The following is a 23,892-nucleotide window of genomic DNA, read 5'->3' as shown; positions in this document are numbered from 1 at the left end:
ATAGAAATTAAAAGGGAGCTCCTTTCCCAAGGTGGCTTGGTCTGGGTTTCAGCATTCTCTGTGCCCATGTGTCTTTATGCCACGCCTAGCTTGGAGCTTCACTTGCAAACAACTGTCTGGAGCATGGAGCTCTCTGTTTCTACAAAGCTCACTGGAGCCCTGACCTTTGAGTTGGGCAATGGGAATGAAGAACACCCACCATCCCAGGGTGGGACGTCCTCCCAGGCTGCTGCTGTTCATCTTCATTTGAGGGTGGGTGATGGCCATCTATAGCTTGAACCAATACAAGCTGCAGGCTCTCTCCCATGTCAATTACTCACATGCCAGCACTAAATCCTGGTAGCTGGGGTACAGAGTAAGAGAGAATATAGGGTGCTTCTGGGAAGTTTCAGGGACCCCCTAGCCAGAACCCATTGTTAGTCAGACCACTGTTAAAACAGTCACCTCAGTATCATCCTCCACTTAATTTATCACCCACCCACACACACACATCATTCTTGGAGAAGCAGATAGCTCCTCGCAGGGCCTCTCTGAACCAAGAGGAGCTCGGATCGGATAGTAGAGACTACAGAGTAGATCTCAGTTAGACAGGACCCCATTGAGCCACGTGGATTTTGGTTTCTGCAGCCAGACCTACTCTACAATCATTGCTACGGACAAAGGGACCAGGACCCTACAACCCTCTAGTGAATGAGTGCTGCTTCCTGGCTCTGGACTCTTGATTATGTCCCAAGGATCTTAGTTTCTACAAAGACAGCTTTTCGAGTGGGGTACAGTGTTTGATCAGGGGTGGGTGGACATGCTCCAAGTTGGCAGGCATTCCAGTCTGTTGGGTTCAACCCTGCTTCTTGGAGTGCTGTTGGGGGTATTTGCACGGTCTACCATGGGTGAGATTGCTTCTCCTCTTGGGGAAGTAATGGGGTGCTGTGAACCCCAGCCTGAGCTCAAAGTTCATTTCAGTATGCTTCTGGATAGCTTCCTGGAATTATTGTAACAGAGGTGGCCAGATGCCAGACTGAGGCTTTTGGAGGATGGGAGATTGGTCTCACTTCATCTGTCTCATTCTAAATAAATAACAAGCTGCTCTTCGACAAGTGCTCCATAAGTACTTATAGCTAGCTAAGCCCATGTCAAGGCTGGAAGATGCTGAGGCTTTCTTGTCTTTTCTCTAACACTTTCATCAATGGAGATAGGTGGCTCAGGAAGAGCTGCACTTCATAATTGAGTCAAAAATTTTATACCTGTGATATTTATCTGGTGCCAGAAAAAAAAAAAGAGATCTTCCTTAACTTCCAGGACCTTATCTTTCCTTCCTCTGCTGTCCTCACCATCCTCCTTCTGCTGTCCTCACCCTCTTCTCTCTGCTGTCCTCACCTTCTTCTATCTGATGTCCTCACCATCCTCCCTCTGTTGTCCTCACCCTCTTCTCTCTGCTGTCCTCACCTTCTTCTATCTGATGTCCTCACCATCCTCCCTCTGTTGTCCTCACCCTCTTCTCTCTGCTGTCCTCGTCATCCATCCTACTGTCCTCTTCCTTCTTCCGTTGGTCTTCACCCTCCTCCCTCTTCTGTCCTCATCCCATTGGTTCCACGGCCCACAAACCCAATGTTGTCAGCATCCTCTCTGGGTCCCTTCTTTCCAAACCCCATCCTGGGGCTGGTTACTGGAGTGGAAGCTGTCCAGTCAACTTAATTCAGTTTGTTGTCACGTTCAGAGAGGATATGGGGCTCACTTGCTGCTTTTCTCTCCTGCATGACTGGGTCTGTGCCACTGATGACACTTGACATGGCCCCTCCCCGCCTAAAGGCAAGCAGTGCAGAGTCACTGTGTATAAACCACAGACACTCGGTGCCTTCTCTTCTCAGCAAAAGTGAACGCTCTGCTTGGAGAGTCAGCCAGATATGGCAGCTGCCCTTTGGTGGCTGGGTAGTTCCCAGTCTGTCTTACCTGCCTTCTTGTGCTTTAGGCTTCTTACAAAGGACCAATAGCCTGGAAGAGAAGAGCCGCCTTGTGAGTGCCTTCAGGGAGAGGCAGTCCTCCAAGAACCTGCTTTCCTGTGAAAACAGTGACCCGGGTGCCCGCTTCAGGCGCACAGAGACTGACTTCTCCAACCTGTTTGCTCAAGGTGATCCCTCCCCAGTCTAGCCAGCAGTGCCTCATTTAAGTGTCTTGATTTCCCCCTGAAATTTTACTTCTTTCACTAAGAAATGCCATTGTTCTGTGAACCCTCATAAAACCTCCTTTCTGACTTTTGTATGGGCCAGACTCCCTCCTTCCTACTGCCCAGGTCCCTGCTGTTTTGAAAGGTAGATGATGGAAATCTGTACACCATTCAATTTTAAAGACACTCCCAGAAACAAACGGGGACACAGAGAATCTCAGACTCTAAAGGAATCTTACACTCAGAAAATCGAATGATTCTCTTAAGAGCATTTATCCTCCAAGATTACTGACCCCCAAATGCCCAACCCACCCTGTACATTGAGACTCAGGATGGGAGAATCGGTTTCTCTTGAGGCTCTTTTGCTAGCTCCCCCTGCTGGCTCTGCAATGCAGGCCTTGGGAGGTGCTTTGCCCGGCCCTCCTCAGCAGCTCACAGGTACTCCTCCCTCCATTACTCCTACACAACCACAGAAACCACAGCTTCGTTAAACCTCTGCGACAGCCATGCCATGGATGGCCACACAACCTGCTCTTGTGCTATCCTGGAAACATCACTCAGGGGCCCCCAACAGCTCTTCTCCTTCCTGTGTAACCCTTTTTCTAATTCTGATCTACAGAGCTGAGAGCCCAAGTCAACTCCCGATACAAATAAAAAAAAAAAAAAATCTAGTCTCCAAAGGATGAAGTCAACAGAAAGATGGTGGTCCCTCTGTTGCCTTCTAGAGCCCATACCCACAGCAGCCCCACCTTTTGCTACCCACAGATCAAGCAAATTATTAATACCAAACCAGATGCACAGGGACACCTGGTCCCTAGGAGGCCAACAAAAGTACTTTACATCGTGTTCCTCCCAGGTGTCCATTCAGCAAATGGACAGCTGCCAGGGTCAGCTGCTCAAGGTTTCTTTCTCTAAGCACTCCACTCCTCCCCCACATGAGCAGTCCTGACTATCAGGAAGTGTATAAAGCCCTAGGCCTGCATCAAATGACTTTGTGTGGGCGGAAGTGCATCCTTCTGGGAACTGGGTATCCCAATATCAGTATAGACCCCTATCCTGGAAAGCACCTGAGCCCCTCTGGAGTTGACCGAGGGAAACACAAGTATGAGACAGGTGGTAATCACTCTTTGGCTTCCCTTCTCTGGTTAGATCTGCTTCCAGCCAAGAATGGGGAGGAGCAAACGGTGCAGTTCCTGCTGGAGGTGGTGGACATACTCCTCAACTATGTCCGCAAGACGTTTGATCGCTCCACCAAGGTGTTGGACTTCCACCACCCACACCAGTTGCTGGAAGGCATGGAGGGCTTTAATTTGGAGCTGTCTGACCACCCTGAGTCTCTCGAGCAGATCCTGGTTGACTGCAGAGACACCCTAAAGTATGGGGTTCGTACAGGTAAGCGTGAGGACAGAGTGACCATCCATCTCTCCTAGCTGGTCAGGAGCACAGCCAAATCAGGTTGAAGAGGCTCTGTCCTGGTGAGGGAAGACACCAGGTGCTCAGTGACCACAAAGTCAACTTGGGCCACAATGGCTAGAGCAATAGCCCATGTCTTTTAAAACTAAAAAGGTACCGATATATGGTAATAGGTCATTCTACTGTTTGTTTTTGTTTCAGACTGTTCATAGTATACAGAGAATAGAGTCATCCATCCCTTTTGTCTTTTCTCAGGTCCACCTCATTCTGGAGAGCCCTACCTCCCTTGCCTGTCACTTGCACTGGGGCACTGGCCCATTTCCCTCTCTTTTGGTGTCAGTTTCTGAGGGTTGTCATTACAGACTGTCACAAACAATGGGGATTTATTCTTTCACAGTTGTTGAGCAGAGCCTTGGGCTATGGTTTCTTTGAAGGTGCTCAGAAAAGATCCACCCTTGCCTTTGTGGCTTCTGGAATTTTCCTTGGCATTTCTTAGCTTGTGGGTACCTCAGTGTGGCTTCTTGTTTGCATCTGCAAAAACTCTGTCACCAAGTAGAGCCACAGTCACAGGAACAAGGGATTGGGCTTCGAATTCATCTTTTTGAGGAATACCATTCAATCCAGAACACCCCAAAAGAGCTCCCTCCCTCCCTCCAACTCTTTCCCCCACTTACATCATATTCCAAATGAGTCATCAAGTCCTATTTGGTACTTAGAGATTGTCCTTTCGTCCCCTTTTCACCATTCCCAGGTCCTCTCTAATCAGCAATCCTGGATCAAGTGGTTACTCTAAAAATCACCCCAAGTTCAGAGACGTTTTAAACCTCTGTAGGAGTTGTTTCTTAGCAGTGAAATAAAGAACAGTTTCTCTGCCTGGCAACTCTCTTCCCCTCCCCGCCTGGCTCTATGCACCCTTAGGCTTGGGAGTCCTAGGCACAGCTGTCATCACAGGGTGAAACCTTGAGGTGAAGCATGGCATGATATTGTGCTTTCTGCTTCTCTCTCTCTCTCTGCCTCTATTTCCCCTCATCTACACCCCTAGAAGATAGATTAAAGATCAAGAGCAGGGATGCTGGTGGCAATAAAGCTGGGTAAGGTGACTGGGTGCGGGGCACAAACTGTTCCAGTGAACTAATGAGGCCAACCAAAGAAGCTGTTTAAATAAGGAATTCCAAGTAGCTTTTGAAGTCAGTCAACACCACCAGCCTAAATGTAGTCTCATTTTGTAATTACTGGATAGGCCAGTCTCAATCACATGCACAAAGTCTGTCTTGTTTGTTGAAGAAAAGCACCCATCAATTCAGCTCCACTACCACCCCTTTGGTCTGATGGCTAGCCTATTCCTGAGGGGAAGAAGTGCTGCTTTTCTGGCTTACAAGAGAATCAGAATTCCCTGTTTCAGCTTGACTCGCTTTGACCAATGCTTGTGTCTATCAGTTTGCTCTATATACTTTCTTTGAGTTAGGGAAACTATCTATCTATCTATCTATCTATCTATCTATCCCTCCATCCACTAAAGCCCAAAATGTCTCTCAAAGAAAACACAGAATTCATCTCATGTCTGTGGTCAGAGAAAGCATATTATTAGCTCATTACATATCATCAGCTCATTGTATGAATCCACTGAGATGATTAGTCTGTGGCACTTCTGACGGGCACAGCAGCTTCCAGGGGCAGACATTTGCATTTACAGAGTACATAATCTTCCACACCACATGGAATTTTCTGCTGCCCTTCACAGTGTTGGCACCGGCTAAAGGACACCATTGCTGCTGTATCAAAAGCCAGCTCCTGATTGCTGGCCTATACTTTTGAGTATACATTCAAATGATAGACTAAACCCCTGACACATATCACAAACATTTTGAAGGATATCAGTACCAAAATAATGCATTGGGTTCTAATAATGAGTCTAACTGTTCCAGGTACAGTCTAAGAAGGGATATGGGGGCTTTTGACATTGTTCTACAAAATAACAAAGGACCCAGCACATGCTTTTCCATGGACTGCTGCAGGGATGAGGCAGCCTTCAATCAGAGCAGCCACTTAGGGGATTGCTGGCTTGTTCTTTTTTTAACTTCTCATTATGGAAATTTTGAATTTATACCAAAGTAGAATTGAATAATGAACCCATGCACCCAACACCCAGCTTTAACTATCGCCAGCTCCTGCCGACGTCACTTCACCCTGACCCCTTCTCTGCAGTGTATGGAAACAAGTCCCCAAGAAAATATTATTGCATCAACACTTATCTGCACCTTCAAGAATTTCATTTAAAAATCATGTCAGTGTTCCGGCTGGGAAAAAAAAAAAACAACAAAACACCCAAGTTCCTTAATACTATGAAATATTCAGTTGCCTCATGAATATACAAGAGCTTTTGCTGAATGTTGTTTCAATTCTCTGGAATCAGGATCCGGTTAAGTCCCTGCATACTGCAGTTGGTTTATACTCGTCCCATTCAATAGATTTCTTCCTGTATCTCTTTCTTCTTTGCAGTTTATTTGTTGGAAAATCTTACTTTAAAATGACTTTCTTCCCTTACTTGAAATTAAACCATGCATTATCCAGTGTTTTGTCATAATTGAGACCAAAATCTGGGGTTAGACCTGGCCGCGTGTGCCCATAAAGCCAATACTTAGAAAGTGACATTAAGAAGACCCCCAGTTTGAGGATAGTCCGGGCTATATAACAAGACCTAGCTACAAAGTAAAATAAGGAGCAAAAGATGAGAAGGGGGGAAGTAAGGGAAGAAGGAACTGAATCTAAATAGAGTCTACTCAGTAGAAACTGTTAGAGGATTCTTCAGGCAGAGGCTGTGACCATCTGATAAAGGGAGTTGGGGGACAGACTGTTTCACTTTATGCCAGTCTCTGACACGTGTTCTTCTGCCATGCTGTGTGGCTTTGGTGCCCTATCAAATAAGTGTAATTGAGTTTATTTATAATCCAGTACTAACTCAGGTTGAAATAATTGGTTTTTTAAAGTTTTCAAGTGGGTACCGTATATACTTTAATGGATTTCAACAGAAGTATTTCTTTAGAATTTTTTTGTTGTTGTTGTTTTTCGAGACAGGGTTTCTCTGTGTAGCTTTGGAGCCTATCCTGGCACTGGCTCTGGAGACCAGGCTGGCCTCAAACTCACAGAGATCTGCCTGCCTCTGCCTCACGAGTGCTGGGATTAAAGGCATGCGCCACCAACGCCCGGCCTCTTTAGGATATTTTTATTATTTGACAATTTCATACATGTATACAACGTGTCGATTACAACCACCCAACTCCCCCTCCCACTTTCCCTGGCTCCCTTAAAGGTCCCCCTCCTACCTTCATGTTGTCTTTTTTATTTATTTTATTTTAATTTTGGTTTTTTTTTTCAAGACCCAGACTTTCTCTGTGTAGTCTTGGCTATCCTGGAGCTTGCTCTGTAGACCAGGCTGGTCTCAAACTCACAGAGATCCATCTGTCTCTGCCTGTCTGAGTGCTGGGATTAAAGGTGTGCAACACCACCACACAATGTCTTTTTATTTTTTATAATCTGTTGGGTCTAATTAGTGTTGTCTGAATATGCCTGGCTGTGGGGCCTTTCACCAGCAGCCATGTTCCCGAAGAAAAGGACCCCTCCTCTCCCAGGACATTGTGGGGAAAGCAGAGTCTCAGGGATGAGGCTTAGACCAGGAACCATTAGCTTTCAACCACTAGCTTTCTGACAGTTACTCACAGACAAAGGCAGTTTCCACTGGAAACATAGCAGTCAGCAAATCTCCCCAACACTGTCCTCTGTCACATATTCCCTAGATAATCTATTGTGGTGACTCCTTCATGACAGCTGAGCCAAGTCTGCTGATGTGGACTTGAGCTTTTGGTAAACATCAAGTTTGCAAAACCTTGGCAATAGTCGTAAGTTCACTGAGGGCAGAGCCAGTTGAGGGGCACTGTGGGCTGCATGGGACTTTGGAGTCTCAGAGCATAAGGGTTTCTGGGCTCAGTAACTGAGTGAGGATTGATTTGCCTACTCACAGAGGAGATGCTGGATCAGCTCAGCTCTTAATCCGTTTAGCTCCATTACTTTAATGGGCACATAATCTAGATGGGCAAAGAGCACTGATGTTTGCCATCACATTTGTCCGAGATACCAGAGAGTAGTGGGTGGTCTCCACATCAGGTCTGATTTGACACTTTCCCCAGGCTTGGTTTGAGCCACAGAACTCTGAGGCCCGCAGCCTCCTCTCCATTAGCCAATATCAACCCGGCACTTAAAGTCCTTGTGATAGTGCAGTAAAAGTTGCAATAGGTATGAAAAGAATAAGAACTAGAACATCCTTCAGTAGGTAGTTAGGAAAGAATCTTAGTTTGTAATCCAAGCTGGCCTTGAACTCACAAACCTCTCACCTCTGGCCCCCAAGTGCCAAGATCACAGATGTGCATCACCTTGGAGGGCATTATCACATAATTGAAGAAATATGTGTGACAGAAGAGCTCAGCTGAAAGTCAACAAATAAGATATTGGAAAGCATAGAGTTTTTCATGAGTCTCAATTTTGGGGTGTATGTTTTTTGTTTTATTTGTGTGTATAGGTGTTTTGCTGCATATGGTAGACTGTGTATGCATGCCTGTATACCATGTGTATGCAATGTTCAGAGAGGCCAGAAGAGGGCATCAAATCACCTGGGATTGGAGTTACAGATGTTTATAAGCCACCATGTGGGTGCTAGGGACCAAACCTGGGTCCTCTGGAAGAGTAGCCAATGTTCTTAACCACTGAGCCATCATCCCAGACCCAATTTTCAATTTAAAAGCATGCTACCTTAGAAACAAAGACATCTGAGGGTATCATTGGTGATAATCCCCCTTCTCCAGTATCCTTGGAGAATTCTATCAGATCACAGGATAGAGATCACATCCGTGTGGTCCAGCCCTTTTGCTCTGAAGATAGATTGAAAAATCTGGCTTTACCTTAATGCTTGCCTGTTGCCCTTCCAGGTCATCCTCGATTTTTCAACCAGCTCTCTACTGGTTTGGATATCATTGGTTTAGCTGGCGAGTGGCTGACATCAACTGCCAATACCAATATGTAAGTCTTGTGTATTCTTTCCCTACAAGTATATGTGATGCATATGGCTTGTTAAAATGTTCAACTCTGATGGTTCTGTTTGCTTATAGTTCTTTTTTCTCACAACACCTTTTAGATTTTTCACAAGGTGAAAAATTATTCTTGAATAATGTAATAAGAGCATGCTTGTAGGAAATGATAGCTAGCTTTGAAATCTCTATGTGCACTTTCATAACAGCCTGTTTCTCTGAATGCACATGCTTTGGGCTGTGATTTTGGTACTTTACCACCTAGGCTGTATTCCCTCCATAATTAAGCTATTAGCCACAAATCACCTTGATCAACTTATTTACTAACTAAAAATTCTAGAACAACATCCATCTACAGTAGATATAGCATGTATTCATTTCAAAATAACTGGTAGTTTTTGCTGAGTTTAACACTTTGGAAACCTCAACTTGCTTATGCAGACAACATTTTCAATTAGTTCTACAATTTTTTAAATTTATACGAAACTTATTCCAAGATTTTAAAGGTTCAAGTACAACCAGGGTAGTCTCAGCAACCACCCCCCAAATTTCCTTTACACATGTGTGTCATCTTTGGGGGTAAAAATGTATTACAAGATATGGGGGGTCACAATAGCTTCGAGATAATTATCTCTTCCCTGCACACTAATGACAGCGTCTTACCACTACCAACACATCCAGACAGTAGCGTGGCATTCAATTAAAGTATCCAAAGGAAATTAATGAAGCAAACTTATTACGATAATTTAATAATAACTGCATAGGAACCTTGGGGGTGTCTGTCACTACTGCAGTGTTGTTATTTGTCAGTTATTCTGTGGCACTGGGGGGCTCAAACCCAGGCCCAGGGCATGCTTAGCATGAATTCTGCCATTGTTCTCCACTTCAGTCCTCAACTCACTTTTTTTTATTGGAAAGAAGATTATTTTTTTAAGATTTTATTTATTTATTATGTATACAACATTCTGCTTCCATGTATATCTGCACACCAGAAGAAGGCACCAGATCTCATAATGGATGGTTGTGAGCCACCATGTGGTGGCTGGGAATTGAACTCAGGACCTCTGGAAGAGCAGTCAGTGCTCTTAACCTCTGAGCCATCTCTCCAGCCCTGAAAGAAGATTATTTTACATGTTAATCCCAGGTCCCTGTCCCTCCCCTCCTCCCCTGGCCCCCCCAACTAACACCCTACCTGTCCCATACCCTTTCTGCTTCCCAGGGAGGGTGAGGCCTTCTGTAAGGGGTCTTCAGAGTCTGTCATCTCCTTTGGGATAGAACCTAGGCCAAGCCCCTTGTGTCTAGGTTCAGGGAGTATCCCTCCATGTGGGACGGGCTCCCAAAGTCCATTCCTACGCTAGCGATAAGTATTGATCTACTGCTACATAGATTTCCAAGGTCTCCTCACTGACACCCACATTCAGGGGGTCTGGATCAGTCCCATGCTGGTTTCCCAGCGATCAGTCTGGGGTCAACTCACTTTTTAAGTTTATTGCAAAGTAGTTTCTGAAAAGCAAACTTAGGTGAACGAGAGGGATTGCGAGAAGTGCCACCTGACAGCAGGCAGAAATCTGGTTATTAAAGTTCAAGGTAATCTGTTTTTCTTAAGCCATGGCCAGCTACAAAGTCAGAAGAGCATCTTTAAACTATGAATTGCTCTTACGTATCCCAAGGCTGTCTAATGCTGTGGCTCAAAATACTAAAACTGCATTCAGAAATTCGGACAAAAATTTCAAAGTAAATAGGGCAAGAGGAGACTTTTATGCTGAAAGGCATAAAAAGTCAACTGATTAGAAAATGAAAGTGGCTTCACACTCGCTGCTCACCAGTCATGCCGTCTTCATGGTGTGAATTCAGGTCAGAGATGCAATTGCCTCCATGATCTCCTGAAACAAAAAGCCCCCCTTTTGCCGTCTTTGTCCTATTATGGTTTGTAGAATAAAATATTTATCATCAAGTGCAAACATCATAACATACTAATTATAACTTGAAGAAAATACACTAATGTTTAATTGTAGCATCGAATGGGAAGGAACAACTTCAATTAGAAAATGTAGTCTGTTTGTTTGAACCCAGCAATTTAGGAAATAGTGAGAAAAGCAGAGTAAAAGGGTATGTATGCATCTGGGCTGGGGGTGTGGCTCAGGGGTAGGTCGCCTTCAAGGCCACAGGTTTGATCTTCCCTGACCCCACCCCCAAAGGTACATACATGTTCAGGGAGGTCCAAATATCCATAGTGACATAGGCATTGTATTAACCAACTTTAAATATGTGTTCTACAGGTCTCTGACTGTAGCTTCTAATATGTACCCAATATCAAGGTAAATAAAAAGAGTTCACCCCTTTGAACCACTTATAATTAAATCTTAAAAGCCTTTCTTGAACCATAAAACTCTCATGGATTCTTTTTTTCCCCTTTTGGTCTATATTCATAAAATCAAAGTCCTTGACTCTTCTCTTAGCTCAGCTCAGCCATGAAACACTAAAATATGTCCCAGCCACCTGAGGTCAAGGCCAAGCCAGCTAAATGACACATAGTAATTGCCTCTCCGCTGAACAGGAGGTATTTGTAAAATATGATTCGATTCCAACAGATCGATAGAGACGGTTATTTAGAATAGTGAAAGATCTCCTGTCAGCTTAGGGACAGGCATTGTGTGAGGAAGTGATAACTATTCTCCAGACAGTCTCCTCAGCCAGGTGCCCTGGAAGACCATGACATGTGACAGCATCACAGGCGCACAGGTACATTTGCTCCCTTGTGACAATCCCTTCCACAGCTAGGAATGCTGTTCTAAATAAGCCTGGGAGAGACTGGCAGGAGAGCTTTATTCTCGCCAATTGTGATTTAATTACTGATATGCTCACACCTCCCCTCCCTCCCCACATCCACTGAGTTTGGGTAGCACTGGTGAAGGAGCATAATTACTATCTCTGGAAAGTCCTTTCAGAGAACGATCCAATATCCTCATTCAGATGGAAGTGTAGGACGTCTGACTGGTTAGCAATGAAAGAACGTTCATGACCATGCTTTTATATCAGCTTGTGCATGCAGCTCTGGGACCTGTTCTCCCAGGCAAGGATCGATGAGGATACAATGGAAACTTTTGCGAATGTGTAGCTGTTCTTGGCACGTACCCCTCTTTCACCAAGTCCGCCAAGAACAACTGGGCAGGTTGTGTAAGCCACAGCACCTGGTGTAATATGTAATTGCGACAGCAAGATCTGCTTTGCTTCTTTGCCATGAGCTTGTGCGTCTCACACATCTACTGCTTTATTTTCATGGAAGTTACACTGGAGAAATTTCCAGTGGCACCATCAGTCATCATACACTGAGGGACAAGCTGTTAGAACAGAGCCAGCAACAAGCAGCTCCCATTTGTCACGAAGAAACAGCTACGGCATAAAGGACGGGGATCTCTGACCCTGAAACCAACAACTGAGATCTCACACAAATCAAAGCGTTCCTCCGAGTTTCTATCTTTCATCACGAAAGCAGGGGCAATGATATTTTCCCTACAGAATGGTTCTGAAGATTTAACAGTGGCTCAGTCCTAAGTGCCTACGGTATACAAGACACCCATACCCCCAGGGTAGGTAGGCACACAGAGCTTCCCGGCTCTTGTTTCTAACTCTTGCCATCTCTGGACAAAAGAACACCTCCCTAAGGTCCCCTTAAGTATCTTACTTATGGCACCTGCCACATCTGCAGAGAGAGGAGGTCTAAGAGGATGGCGACAGCAGCCAGTGTGGAAGTCTTTCATTAAAGTCTTTGGCCTGGAAGTCACCAGAACTCCAGGTTCCTCTGTGCCTTTCTGGTTCACATTTTACCATAAAGCTCTCAGCTACAGTTACTTCACATTGCATGCTGGTTGCTGAAGTTCTAGCCATTACTTTCTGTTTCAAAACTCAGGGAAGCAGGAGGGCATGATGGACTGAGGGGCTGAGGAAGAAAGAAAGGAAGGGAAGGAAGCAGGGCTAGCAGGCATAGCAGAGGCAGGCAAAGTAGGGACAGAGTGTTACCGCTATAAAAGTCTCAGAAGCCTCACAAAGTACTTCCCATAGCAATTGTTTGGCAATAGCTAGCCCCATGATTATTCGTAAAGAAGCTAGTAAAGACAGTCTCTCTGGTCTTGGGGAAGCACAACTCTAAACAGCTTGTAGTGAAGGAAAAGAAAATTGGTGTGGTTAATGACTGGCAGACTGCAACCACAGCATCTTGACAATCAGTTTACTTTAATTCTGAGTACATCTTTCTAGCAAGGTGAGGTGGACAGTCAAGTGGCTGACCTATTATATTACCCTACTCAGAATCCTCCCTTAGGGTCCTCGAATCTTACTGTTTTAAATCCTTACTTCCAATCCACATTCTTATGCTGTAGCCCCAAGCCTTTTGCGGAGCTACTGTTACCTATCTTGGATCCTAACATATAACCATGTACTGTGACTTCAGCATCCCACCAGCTTCTTCTGTATCTGTACTGACCTTTGATCTCTTGACTTCATCTTTCACCTGTCATTTAGGGAAGGGGCTTCTAAACGAGCATCTAAGTTGTAAAGGGAAGAATTTCATACAATTTTATACAAAATAATGTGTATATCTACACATTTTACCTGGAGATAGGAACTATAGCCTTCACTAGGATTCCTAAAGTGGTCTCTGATCCAATTAAGTCAAGATCTAGGGTAAATTTCAAAGCCTTTCATAAGAACATGGATACAGGAAGATCCCTCTCACTATAATTCCAAATATGACCCGAAATGGAAAGCGAGCTCAGAAGTATCTAGAACAAACTATCTCATTGGTCCATTTCTCAGATTATGAATCAACATCCATGACCAATAAGTATCCAGAGAAAACTTTGCAAATGTGTAGTTGTCCTAGGCATACACCAAACTTTGTCCTTCAAAGGGGTTTCTCAGCTTCTAGGAAAGGAAAGCTATAAGCACAAAGTTTAGGAGCCAGTATAGTACTAGCTGTGAGATAACTGGTCCCCAAGGCCAAGTCACAGACCCTCAAACAAGATGCATCTCAAGGCAAGGATCAGTTGCTGGATTCACCCTAGTAAGTGTCCATCTCAGGCTTGGGAATGGTATTCCGTAACAACTTTGTCTCCTCCAAACATAGGGGACTGTGAAGCACAGAACTCTGTGTCTGGTAAACAGAACTGCACAAAAGCTTAGGAACCACGTGCCCAACATAGATAAGGACTCTGAATTGCATGAGACAAGGTGCTCTCCTGATGGAGCTCTAGACTCTTCTTGCCTGTTCTGAAAGCAATGGCGGTGTTCTTGGTCCTTAGCAAGGAAGACTGATACGCACAAATGTGAGGGCTAAGTTGATTCTATCCTGGAACACACATCAAGCCAACTCCTTGGATTCCAGTCCCACATTCTTCCTCCTCAATATGGTTCTTACTTGACCATCTAATGCTGACTTGCCTCTAACTCAACTTTCATCCAGTCCTTGAGATGATTTTGATATTGTAGTGTGTGACTCCACTGTTCCTTTCCTTGACCTAGGGAGATTTCTTGTTGGTATTTAATACTGTGAAATCTGAGCACACAAACTACCACCAATACCTCTTCACCATGCAAACATTTTGGCCATCCCAACATTTCCAAAAGTCACTGGGACCATAGATAATACATTTATTCAACAATGTGGAGATGCAACCCATGAGTTTGCCTCTTTCACTCAGCATCCCAGGCTAAACCAGGAACCCTTCTCTTCTTCTTCCTTTATCAGGCCATCAGACATGAGGGAGTGTTGGTTGCTACGGTGATGGGGCTCAGAGCAGAACCAAAGCATGAGTGTGACCTCCAGAGGTGATGGTAACTGAACACATGTTTTCCAAGGGTCTTCCTTCCAATTTTTCAGGGGACTCCCCCATCAAGAAAAATGGATATACTCCTTTTGAAAGAAAATCCTTCTCCTCCTCTCACCAGACATATCCCCTGAGGATCCTGTTGGGTCTTTTTTGTCCTCTTGTATTGCCACATGATTAACATGACTGCTTTTTCCCTCCTGATTAAAGCTTAGTGGCTTCACCTGTGTTTTACGTATAGCAATAGTTATCTCATTCTTGCAAACAGCTTTTCTAAATCATTAAGCAAGATTCCCATTAGTCTTTGGCATTAGCATTCAACCCCAAGCCCCTAAATGATGACAATGCCTCCTGTATTACTTGGCTGGGTTGGTCTAGGCATCTCTTTTCAACTAGGATGGTCTTGCCTCAGCCTGTAGACACCAAAGCTTAAGAAGTTCAAGCCAAAGCAAGAAAAAGAGCCTCAGAGTTTAGTAAATATATTCTGTCTTCAGGCTCAATTTTCTGTGGATGGTCTTCCTTGACTTTTCTTAAACCCTGTTTAGTATCCTGATCTTGCTGTAATGACTGTCCTACTAGACAAAGCCACTGCTTTGAACTTCTTTTAAAAGAACATGATTGCTTCATTTACATCTGTTTGTTGGGAGACAAATGCAACCTGCCAGTCAATATGTATGCAAATTTACCGTCTTCTTGTTATTTATAATTTGTCATTAGAAAATCATCACTTCTAATTATTTTTGACAAATATTGACTCCAGAGAGTTATAGATACATAGTTGTCCCTAGGGATTATTAGAAGAAAGAACATGTAGATAATTACATTGAGATCTTTAAAACATGGGTCAATATTCCCAATTATCTTCACAGCCAGCTTTCAGATGTTTACATTGTTTCTCAAAGATAGACATTAGCCCTGCCTATGAGAGTGAAACTGGCAGTCCTTTAATAAAAAAAAATGGTTCAACCAATTGTAAGTAGAAGCTAAAATGCAGTTTTTCAAATTAGCATTTGCACTGCCCTACAAATAGTAATGTGGAATCCTCTCCTCTGGGCAAACCACACCTGAGACAGGTGCAACTCTTTTGCTGGTGAAATATCTCGAAGCAGACTTTCCACCACCTCTCTTGGTAACCCAGGCTGGTTTTTGACACTTTAGGACTGTCGACATGTGATTTCAGGAAACAAATCATTTCAATGGTTTTGAGCATCCATTGTTAGGACCCAACTACAACTGCTGAACCAGTGGTCTGTGTTCATCAAATAAGTAAGTTTATTTCTTTGTTTTCATTCTTCCTTTCATCACCACTCCAGGTTTACATATGAAATTGCACCGGTGTTTGTTCTCATGGAACAGATAACACTTAAGAAGATGAGAGAGATCATTGGATGGTCAAGTAAAGATGGTGATGGGATATTTTCTCCTGGTAGGTTTCTTTTCTGTAATTGATTGCCCTCAATACTGTCAATGTGGATCCTTTCTTCTTTATTAAAATTACTAACATAGGTAAATTTTAGAAATTAATGGACTTCATTGTGACATTAGCATATTTGCATATATTATAATCAATGATCCTAACACTCTGCCTCTGCCTGTGAGCCAAATAACCAAGGCTGTGTCTGAGTCATGCTAAACGGTGCTGCTCTGACAATAGCAAAACTAGAGATCCATGGGTCAGATTACCAATTAACTAACTTAAGCCCAAATATTGTATCTACTTTAGTTTCTAACTCAAAGTAGATACAATAAGAATCTTTAGAATAAAGACAGCTATTCTTGGGGGTAAGAAGCAGTTATAAATGGTGTTGGAGAAAATACAGCTACATATGGGAATGGGGGAGAAGAAAAAAAGAATACAATTGTCCCACAGACCACTGATTTGCGTATTTCATTCTCAGGGAACTGAGAGAATGTCAAAGTGACTAGCTTGTGTTGTCTAGACTTGGGTGGTTATCTCATTTCTTCTTGTATCTTTATTTAGCAAGACATGAGTGAATTTTTGTGTTTAAAAGAGCTTAGACCTCTCCTAGACTCACTAACTCAATCGGGCTATTCTTTGAAGCGAATACCCAAGCTGGTAACCTAGAGATGCACTATTTCTTTCTGCAAGCTCCATTAGTCTCTTGCCCTGTCTTTCTGAACTCAGGGAGCAGATTCAGCTTTGTTCAGTAAACAGATTACACAGAAGATGGAAGCTGGGAGGCCGTTACTTACTGTGTCTTTGCAACGCTACTACTGCCTCTGATATTCTGTATAGGCTTTGGATAGGCACTGAAATACATGAATCATCTCCAGCAAAACTGCCGACATAGCTTTGGAGATAAGTGTATCCACTTCAAGTCTCAGGGCAAAGGGCCAGAGGGAAGTCCTTAAGAGCAAGGAAGCCAGCAAGACTTCCAGGATACTGTCCTTTCCCTTCTTCATGTCTTGAAACACCAGCTCAATCTTTGTGTTAAAAACATAATAGAGCCCCAGCAACCTCCCGCTATGTCTGCTTGTTGATAGGGGGAGCCATATCCAACATGTACAGCATCATGGCTGCTCGCTACAAGTACTTTCCGGAAGTTAAGACAAAGGGCATGGCGGCTGTGCCCAAACTCGTCCTCTTCACCTCAGAACACGTGAGTTGGAGACTCTGGCTTGTGGAATGTGGTGTTTCTTAAGGGACTATCTAACTTTTAACCTCAAGCCTCCATGTGTTGCAGAGTCACTATTCCATAAAGAAAGCGGGGGCTGCACTTGGCTTTGGCACTGACAATGTGATTTTGATAAAGTGCAATGAAAGGTAGGCAGCAGGAAGTGAGCATTAGGTTCTTGATGTATTAAATGTGTTCATCTGTTAAATTTGTTTTATTGTGCTTAAAGACTGACTCAGTACAGTGTGCCAAGCTGCTAATGGTCTGTTGAAAATATCCAATTAAATTACTTTTTTGCTGCTGATGATAATGGATTTTTTTCTTGTATAATCTTGTTGATTCTTTATTTTAATTTCTTTCTTTTTATAACAATTACAGGGGGAAGATAATTCCAGCTGATTTAGAGGCAAAAATTATTGAAGCCAAGCAAAAGGTATGTGTGATTTGATACTCTGAAACTTCAATAAATATTTTTTAATGACTTGTTTCTGACCTACACAATGAAAAGTTTTGGTAATAGGATAATTTTATTTCTAAGATTCCTATCTCAGATATTCACATATTTCCAACTTATTTCCAGTCTTTGGCCTCAAGGCTGAGTCTACAAGGGTGTGTGTGTGTGTGTGTGTGTGTGTGTGTGTGTGTGTGTGTGTGTGTGTCTGTGTGTGTGTCTGTGTCTGTGTGTGTGTGTGTGTGTATGTGTGTGTGTCTGTGTGTGTGTCTGTGTCTGTGTGTGTGTGTGTGTGTATGTGTGTGTGTCTGTGTGTGTGTATGTGTGTGTGTCTGTGTGTGTGTCTGTGTGTGTTTTGTAAAATGAAGAATTCAGTCATTAGATCACCATCTGTCAAGTAATTAGTTTTATGTTCTTCAATAAATCAACTACCTGGGATTCAGAAAAAAATCAGCCAAATTGAACTTTTTGCCTATTTCTTGTTAGATACAATCTCATTTTAATAAGTACAAGTTTATCTTGGGACTCTATTTAGCAAAGTGCTTCCATGCCCCAACAAATAGCTCACAGTACTTGGCAAATCCAGCCCCCCCCAAAGAAACTCTAAATAAAGCAATTTCATAGAACATATGAACCCCCAGGGCCCTGCCATGCAGCTTCTAGCTGTGTACCACCACACAGTTATCTGGTTATCTTCTTGTACCTTCTTGTCTGATTGTAGCTATTTGCTGGGGCCTCAACAGAGGAGAGGGATGGAGTTTTACTGACCTAGAGCTGAGCTCCCAAACTCTCTGACACTCATAGATGTCCTGGCCCTGTCCTAGCTCTTTCCTTCAGTTCTTTGCTTTCTTCTTTTCCATGTTGACATCTCACCTTAAGTGAGTATGTCAGCATTCACAGCTGTAGACTACTACTATAATTCAGGGTGCACATGCATGTTCATGTATGAGCATGTGTGTGTGCATGTGTGTCTGGAAGCCAGAGGACATACATCTTCAAGTGTCTTTCATAGGCACACATTTATCTGAGACAAGGCCTCACCCTGGCCTGAAATCTACAAGGCTAGGTTGACTGACCAGCAAGCCTCCAGATCCATCTATCTCCGCTTAGCCAGTTCTGAGATTGCAAACGTGCACCCACATGCTTGGCTTTTTCAGTGGAAATTCTGGAGCTTGAACTCAGCTCCTCATGCTTTCAAGGCAGTTTTTTACCAACTGAGCTAATTCCCCAGTCCTTGTATCTACCTCTTAAAAAAAAAAAACAATCTTTGAGTTTAATTGTATTATCAAACCACTTAGACCAACTCAGCTCCCACAGAGAACAGTATCCAGATGATGTTCAGAAGTGAAGTATTTGGGTGAAAGGCTGCCCATCACTCCAGATACTTATTAATTTTTCCTTTGCTTTTTGTCTAACATAATCTATTACTATGATGTATTTTATATATTTTGGTTATTTAATTTTAAGTCCATCATGTTAGAATTCTTTTTCTACTTGCTTCCTGTTCTGTTCCCAGCACCAAAAGGCCTAGCAAAAGTCACTCAAAACAAAATAACACTGTTGCATGAATGAATACTTATATCTGTGGTCTCTGAGCCACACCAGCTTGGCTCACTGTTGGAAATGAATATTGTTGCCTTCCACTTCCCATAGAAATGAGCAGATGAGTAAGTTTAAAAAGCACTTATAAGGGGACTGGGGAGACGGCTCAGTGATTAAGAAGGCGTACCATGCCACTCTCCTACTGAACCAGAGTTTAGTTCCCAGCATCCACACCAGGCTTATAAACACCTGTAACTCCAGCTCTGTAGTATCTGAAATCCTTTTCTATGCTCTGAGGGCACTGGCACGTGCACACACACACACACACACACACACACACACACACACACACACACACACACACACATAAAAATAAAAATAAAAATAAATTTTTAAAAAGAAAACCACTAATCATCTACCTCTTTCGCCTTGTAGGGATATGTTCCCCTCTATGTCAATGCAACTGCAGGCACAACTGTTTATGGCGCTTTTGATCCAATACAGGAGATTGCAGACATATGTGAGAAATACAACCTTTGGCTCCATGTTGACGTAAGTGTCCTCCTTCATACACAGCCCTGTCCTGTCAAGGGGCAGAACCAGCACTGCTTTCTGCTTTGCCTCCAGCTGCTCTGAACACCCTCCCTGGCTCTTTCTACACACTTTAGCTCCTACTCGTCCCCACTCCTCAGCCAGCCATTAATAAACAGTGCCTACCACAGAACCTGGTTACCCTCTGGAATTCGTCCCAGGCCCTTACTGGCCAATAGTGGCCTGGTGTGTCTCCTCCTAGAGTCTACTATGATGAGCAGTACCTCTCCTGTTTTGTTTTTTTTTTTTTTTAATTTGGATGAATAGTAAAATATAGCTGACTGCAGAGAGAGAAAATAGTGAGACATAGCATACAGAAAGTAGCCATGAGTCTGAACACTCAGTCACCTGCCCGAGTCCCCATCTAACACTTCAAAGAAGATTGACTATCTGCATGCAGGAAAATAAGGAAGTACACAGAAGACACGAACTCTGGTTAGTCCCAGAGTTTCCCAACAACAGCAAATGTGCATTCCTACACATGTGATAGGAATCTTTTGTTTTCTTTCTTTCTCCCTGTCCTTTCTCTTACTGGACATAATTTCTTGGAAATAGACAATAGGAGAATCTGTCCCACTGTTGAGTAAATGGCTAGCAAAGGCTGTGCTGTGCCCCATGCTATGCCAGGCTATTCAGTAAAATAGGTATTGTGGTACCCACAATAGTGTCTTGGTATGACTGGAGAATTGTGGACCCTCCAAACCCAGCAGGTGTTAGTGCTTTCTGAGTTTTTCAGGATTGTTTTGGAAGAAGCAGGAAGCTATGCCTGCCTTTTAAACATCCTTTTAAACATTAAAACCTCCATGGCAGTGGAAAGATGTGTATTGGGCTCAGAGAATCCCTGGCTGCCCACGGCACTTTAAGCCACTGAGCCTTGATCTGCAGCCACCACAAGCTCCACCCACTTTTTCTAGATCACTAAGACATTCTCTGGAGGAAGTTTATATAAAGAAATGGCAAGTGATGGATAGCCTGCCATCTGTGCAACCAGAACTGTCAGTGTGGACTTATTCCGTAGGTTATCCTTTGTGTAACCTTGACTGGCCTGGGATTTGCTATGTAGACAAAGATGGCCTCAAACTCAGAAAGCTGCCTGTTTCTGCTTCCTTAGTGCTGGAATTAAAGCCATGCCTAGCTTGGTTTTAGATTCTGCAGCATCACAGCTCCTCTTGACTCTTTCCTGTCTTTGCAGGCTGCCTGGGGTGGTGGGCTGCTCATGTCCCGGAAGCACCGCCACAAACTCAGTGGCATCGAAAGGTAAGTGGACTTGGTAGCCTTCCCTCATCTGCATCAGATACACTATCCACCTTGGTCCAGCCCTCCCACTCCCAACCTTGACGTCAGCCTTCATTCCCCCAGCCCTGATTTTTTTCAGTGGTGGAACTCCATCTGACTAGGCAAACTTTAGCCTGCCTGGTGTTTTTGAGTGTTTCCTGCCTGGTTTATTTCCTAGTCAAATGAGTCCTCAGCTCACAATTGCAGGTGCCTAGGGAGGGGACGGGCAGGCCTCTGATTCCTTTAGCTCCTCCTCAGTAAGGTAATTGATGATTGACATACCTAGCTCCCCTGACTGATCTCAGTAGCTATGGCAAAAGACAGGAAGCAAAGGGGTAGAAAAGAATATCCCCAGCAAGTGGGTGTGGTCAATACAAAGGCCCCGAGACAATCTTGACAATGGGCATGGAGCATAGCAGGAGAGCTGGAGAGCAGGCCAGTAAGAAAACTGGGCCAGGCAAGTTCATCAGAACACTCTGCTAGGAACAGCTCTGGCTTCATAGCTGCCTGTTTCCTTCTGTCTCTTTTGAAACACCATTGTCAACACGAGACTGACTTGTGAAAGATGAAAGATGGGATGCTATAAATCAGAGGAAAATATACTAAATGTTGATGAGCCAGCCCGACTGTACTTCAGACTCCTCAGAGGGTTCTCATTGTCTATCCTTGGATCCAGGAACAGGTGAAAGAATTAACACGAGACTTACTCTCTTTTTACTTTAAAGCATGAATGTCTTCCTGGGGGAGCCAAAGCCACATCGTGTCCTGTTAACTTCCACTTGCAGCAGCAGAGAACCATTTACTTCCTACTTTCAGGACATTCAGAAAATCATTTTTAAAGACATTTATGAGATCTAAGTATAATTATTAATAGCTTGATATGTGACAGCAATGATGAAATTGGCTTGACGGGGATTCTCTTCTATGATGTCAGCACTTAGTCAACCTTACCAGGGATTCCTCTCAGGTCTCTTTCTCTCTTTCATGAGACTTCCTTTTTGTGCATGTAAGGGAAATGTTCTTTAACCTCTGCCCCCTTCTTGAAACTCAACACACACACAGACACACACACACACCACGAAGGACCAAAGGATGAGGTTAAAAACTCACAGCAAGGGCTTAGCACTGGGAGAGCACAGACAGTCTGTTTCCAAGGCAGTTGTGATATCAGAGGAAACACAGAGTCCAGCTGTGGCCAAGACCATCAAGAAAAGGGTCTGCAACTCACCGGAGCAAATTTCCCAAGTCTGAATCATTATACATTACACTCGGTTGTTTCTGTAATGTCCTAGCTAGTGTTCCTTAGTCATCTAATTGTGTTTGACAGAGTGATGCAGTTGCTAGGAGACCACAATTGTTAAGTGAGCTTTGCAGCCGAGACTGGCGAAAACCATGCTCATTTCGCATTCAGTCGCCGCTGCTAGCTAGCCCCAGTCTCTGGCAGCGTGGCTGATCATTGCACTCAGGTGTGCCATCAGCAGGTTGGTCCTCATCGCCAGCCCTTCTTTAAACCAGAACAGTACAGGCAGGAAGAAGTCCATGGCTATTGGCTAGAAGAAGGCAGTCTGGTGTGTGGATGGTGAGTGTTGGCTCTGCAGAGAACCATCGGCTTGGACCCTGGATCCAGTCCCTACCAGCCATAGACTTTTGACAGTGTGGGTAACCTATCGGTGCATCAGCTTCCCTGTGTAAACTAGAAGTAATAGCAATATCTGCATCACAGTGTTGCTGTGGGAATTACATCTACCAAGCTCTGTGATAAGCATTACATGTTTTATGAACGTGTTTTCACCTTTATTCCTTTCTAATGAGATAGATGTGAATTCTGTAGCAAAGATGAGTTCTGTAATGTACACAAGCTAGGAAATCTCAGGACTAGGTTTTAGAATTGCACAGTACACTTGTAAAGCCCGAGTCCTTAGCCACATTTCCAGTCATAGACACCTAGAGCTCTGAGGACATGTTATAGGACACTTAATAAGTAAGCAAGTGCGGCTGTTGTTATTAGCAGTTATATAGAACTCAGCAGTGCAATACCTTAAGAGATGGCCCACAGCCTGCCTGCCTTGTTTAGGAGATGGGGCAAGGAGGGCATCTGTGATCTCATTGGAGATGGGCCCAGTTTTCCTCAAGATGACAGGATCTTCTCTACCTTGCTCCAGTCTTCTCAGAGGTTCCTATGTGTCTTCCAGGGCCAATTCGGTTACCTGGAACCCACACAAGATGATGGGCGTGTTGCTACAGTGCTCAGCCATTCTGGTCAAGGAAAAGGTTTGTACTCCCTCCAGAGATGTGCCGGCAGCAAGCACATCCCAGTGCTTGAGAAAGGAATGGTTGGCAGCCCCATTATGAGCCTGCAGACTGTCCTGTATGCCCTCCCAGCAACCTAACCTATATTTTCCCCTCAGCTCTTGTTGTCGGCTGCCCTTTGTCTTTGTTCAGTGCTGGGGTCCCTGTTGGTGATAGACCCTTCAGTGAAACTCTTTGAGTATTTCTTCATGTCTGCACAGACCTGAGTGTGATTACTGAGCCACTCAATCAATAAGAACAAACCGTGCTCACTGGAACCTACTTTGAATTCTTAGTGGATATTTGTAGTCTCCAGAGCTGAAAAAATTAGATGGACCGATAAACACAAATCCTGGCTTAAGACACCAGGGACTGTTAGCCAGAATACTTCTGTAAGGCCAGCAAGATGACTCAGTGAGTAAAGGTTGCTTGCTGACAAGCATGAGGCTCTGAGTTCTATCCCTGGGGCCCACATGGTGAAAGGAGAAACCAACTCCCTCAGATGTCTTCTGATCTCCCCTATACATCATACTGTACACATGTGTGCACACATGCAAATAAAAAAGTGTAATTTTTAAGAAAGCTCTGTAAATGCTTTGGAGACAGATTTTCTTCCTCCCCCACACCCAGT

The 23,892-nt window shown here is 43.9% G+C and overlaps 1 protein-coding gene across 2 annotated transcripts in view; it reads left to right on the top strand.

Moving 5' to 3' along the window:
- Gad1 (glutamate decarboxylase 1) overlaps nucleotides 1-23,892 on the top strand; it is a 36,248-nt gene that overhangs the window by 6,112 nt on the left and 6,244 nt on the right. Inside the window, exons 3-12 of one of the 2 annotated variants that reach the window (XM_035446714.1) lie at nucleotides 1,967-2,125; nucleotides 3,311-3,553; nucleotides 8,554-8,644; nucleotides 15,791-15,903; nucleotides 16,983-17,098; nucleotides 17,183-17,262; nucleotides 17,492-17,546; nucleotides 19,542-19,658; nucleotides 20,890-20,954; nucleotides 23,165-23,243. In XM_035446714.1, the coding sequence (XP_035302605.1) occupies nucleotides 1,967-2,125; nucleotides 3,311-3,553; nucleotides 8,554-8,644; nucleotides 15,791-15,903; nucleotides 16,983-17,098; nucleotides 17,183-17,262; nucleotides 17,492-17,546; nucleotides 19,542-19,658; nucleotides 20,890-20,954; nucleotides 23,165-23,243 (1,118 nt within the window). Of the gene's footprint in view, nucleotides 1-1,966; nucleotides 2,126-3,310; nucleotides 3,554-8,553; nucleotides 8,645-14,398; nucleotides 14,436-15,790; nucleotides 15,904-16,982; nucleotides 17,099-17,182; nucleotides 17,263-17,491; nucleotides 17,547-19,541; nucleotides 19,659-20,889; nucleotides 20,955-23,164; nucleotides 23,244-23,892 lie in introns of those variants that run through there. The other variant, XM_035446715.1, reaches the window with a different exon arrangement.

This window comes from Cricetulus griseus, chromosome 6, assembly GCF_003668045.3.
Source record: "Cricetulus griseus strain 17A/GY chromosome 6, alternate assembly CriGri-PICRH-1.0, whole genome shotgun sequence".
Taxonomy (NCBI): domain Eukaryota; kingdom Metazoa; phylum Chordata; class Mammalia; order Rodentia; family Cricetidae; genus Cricetulus; species Cricetulus griseus.
The sequence above is the reverse complement of the archived record's forward strand: the minus strand, read 5'-3'. Positions and strand labels throughout refer to the sequence as shown.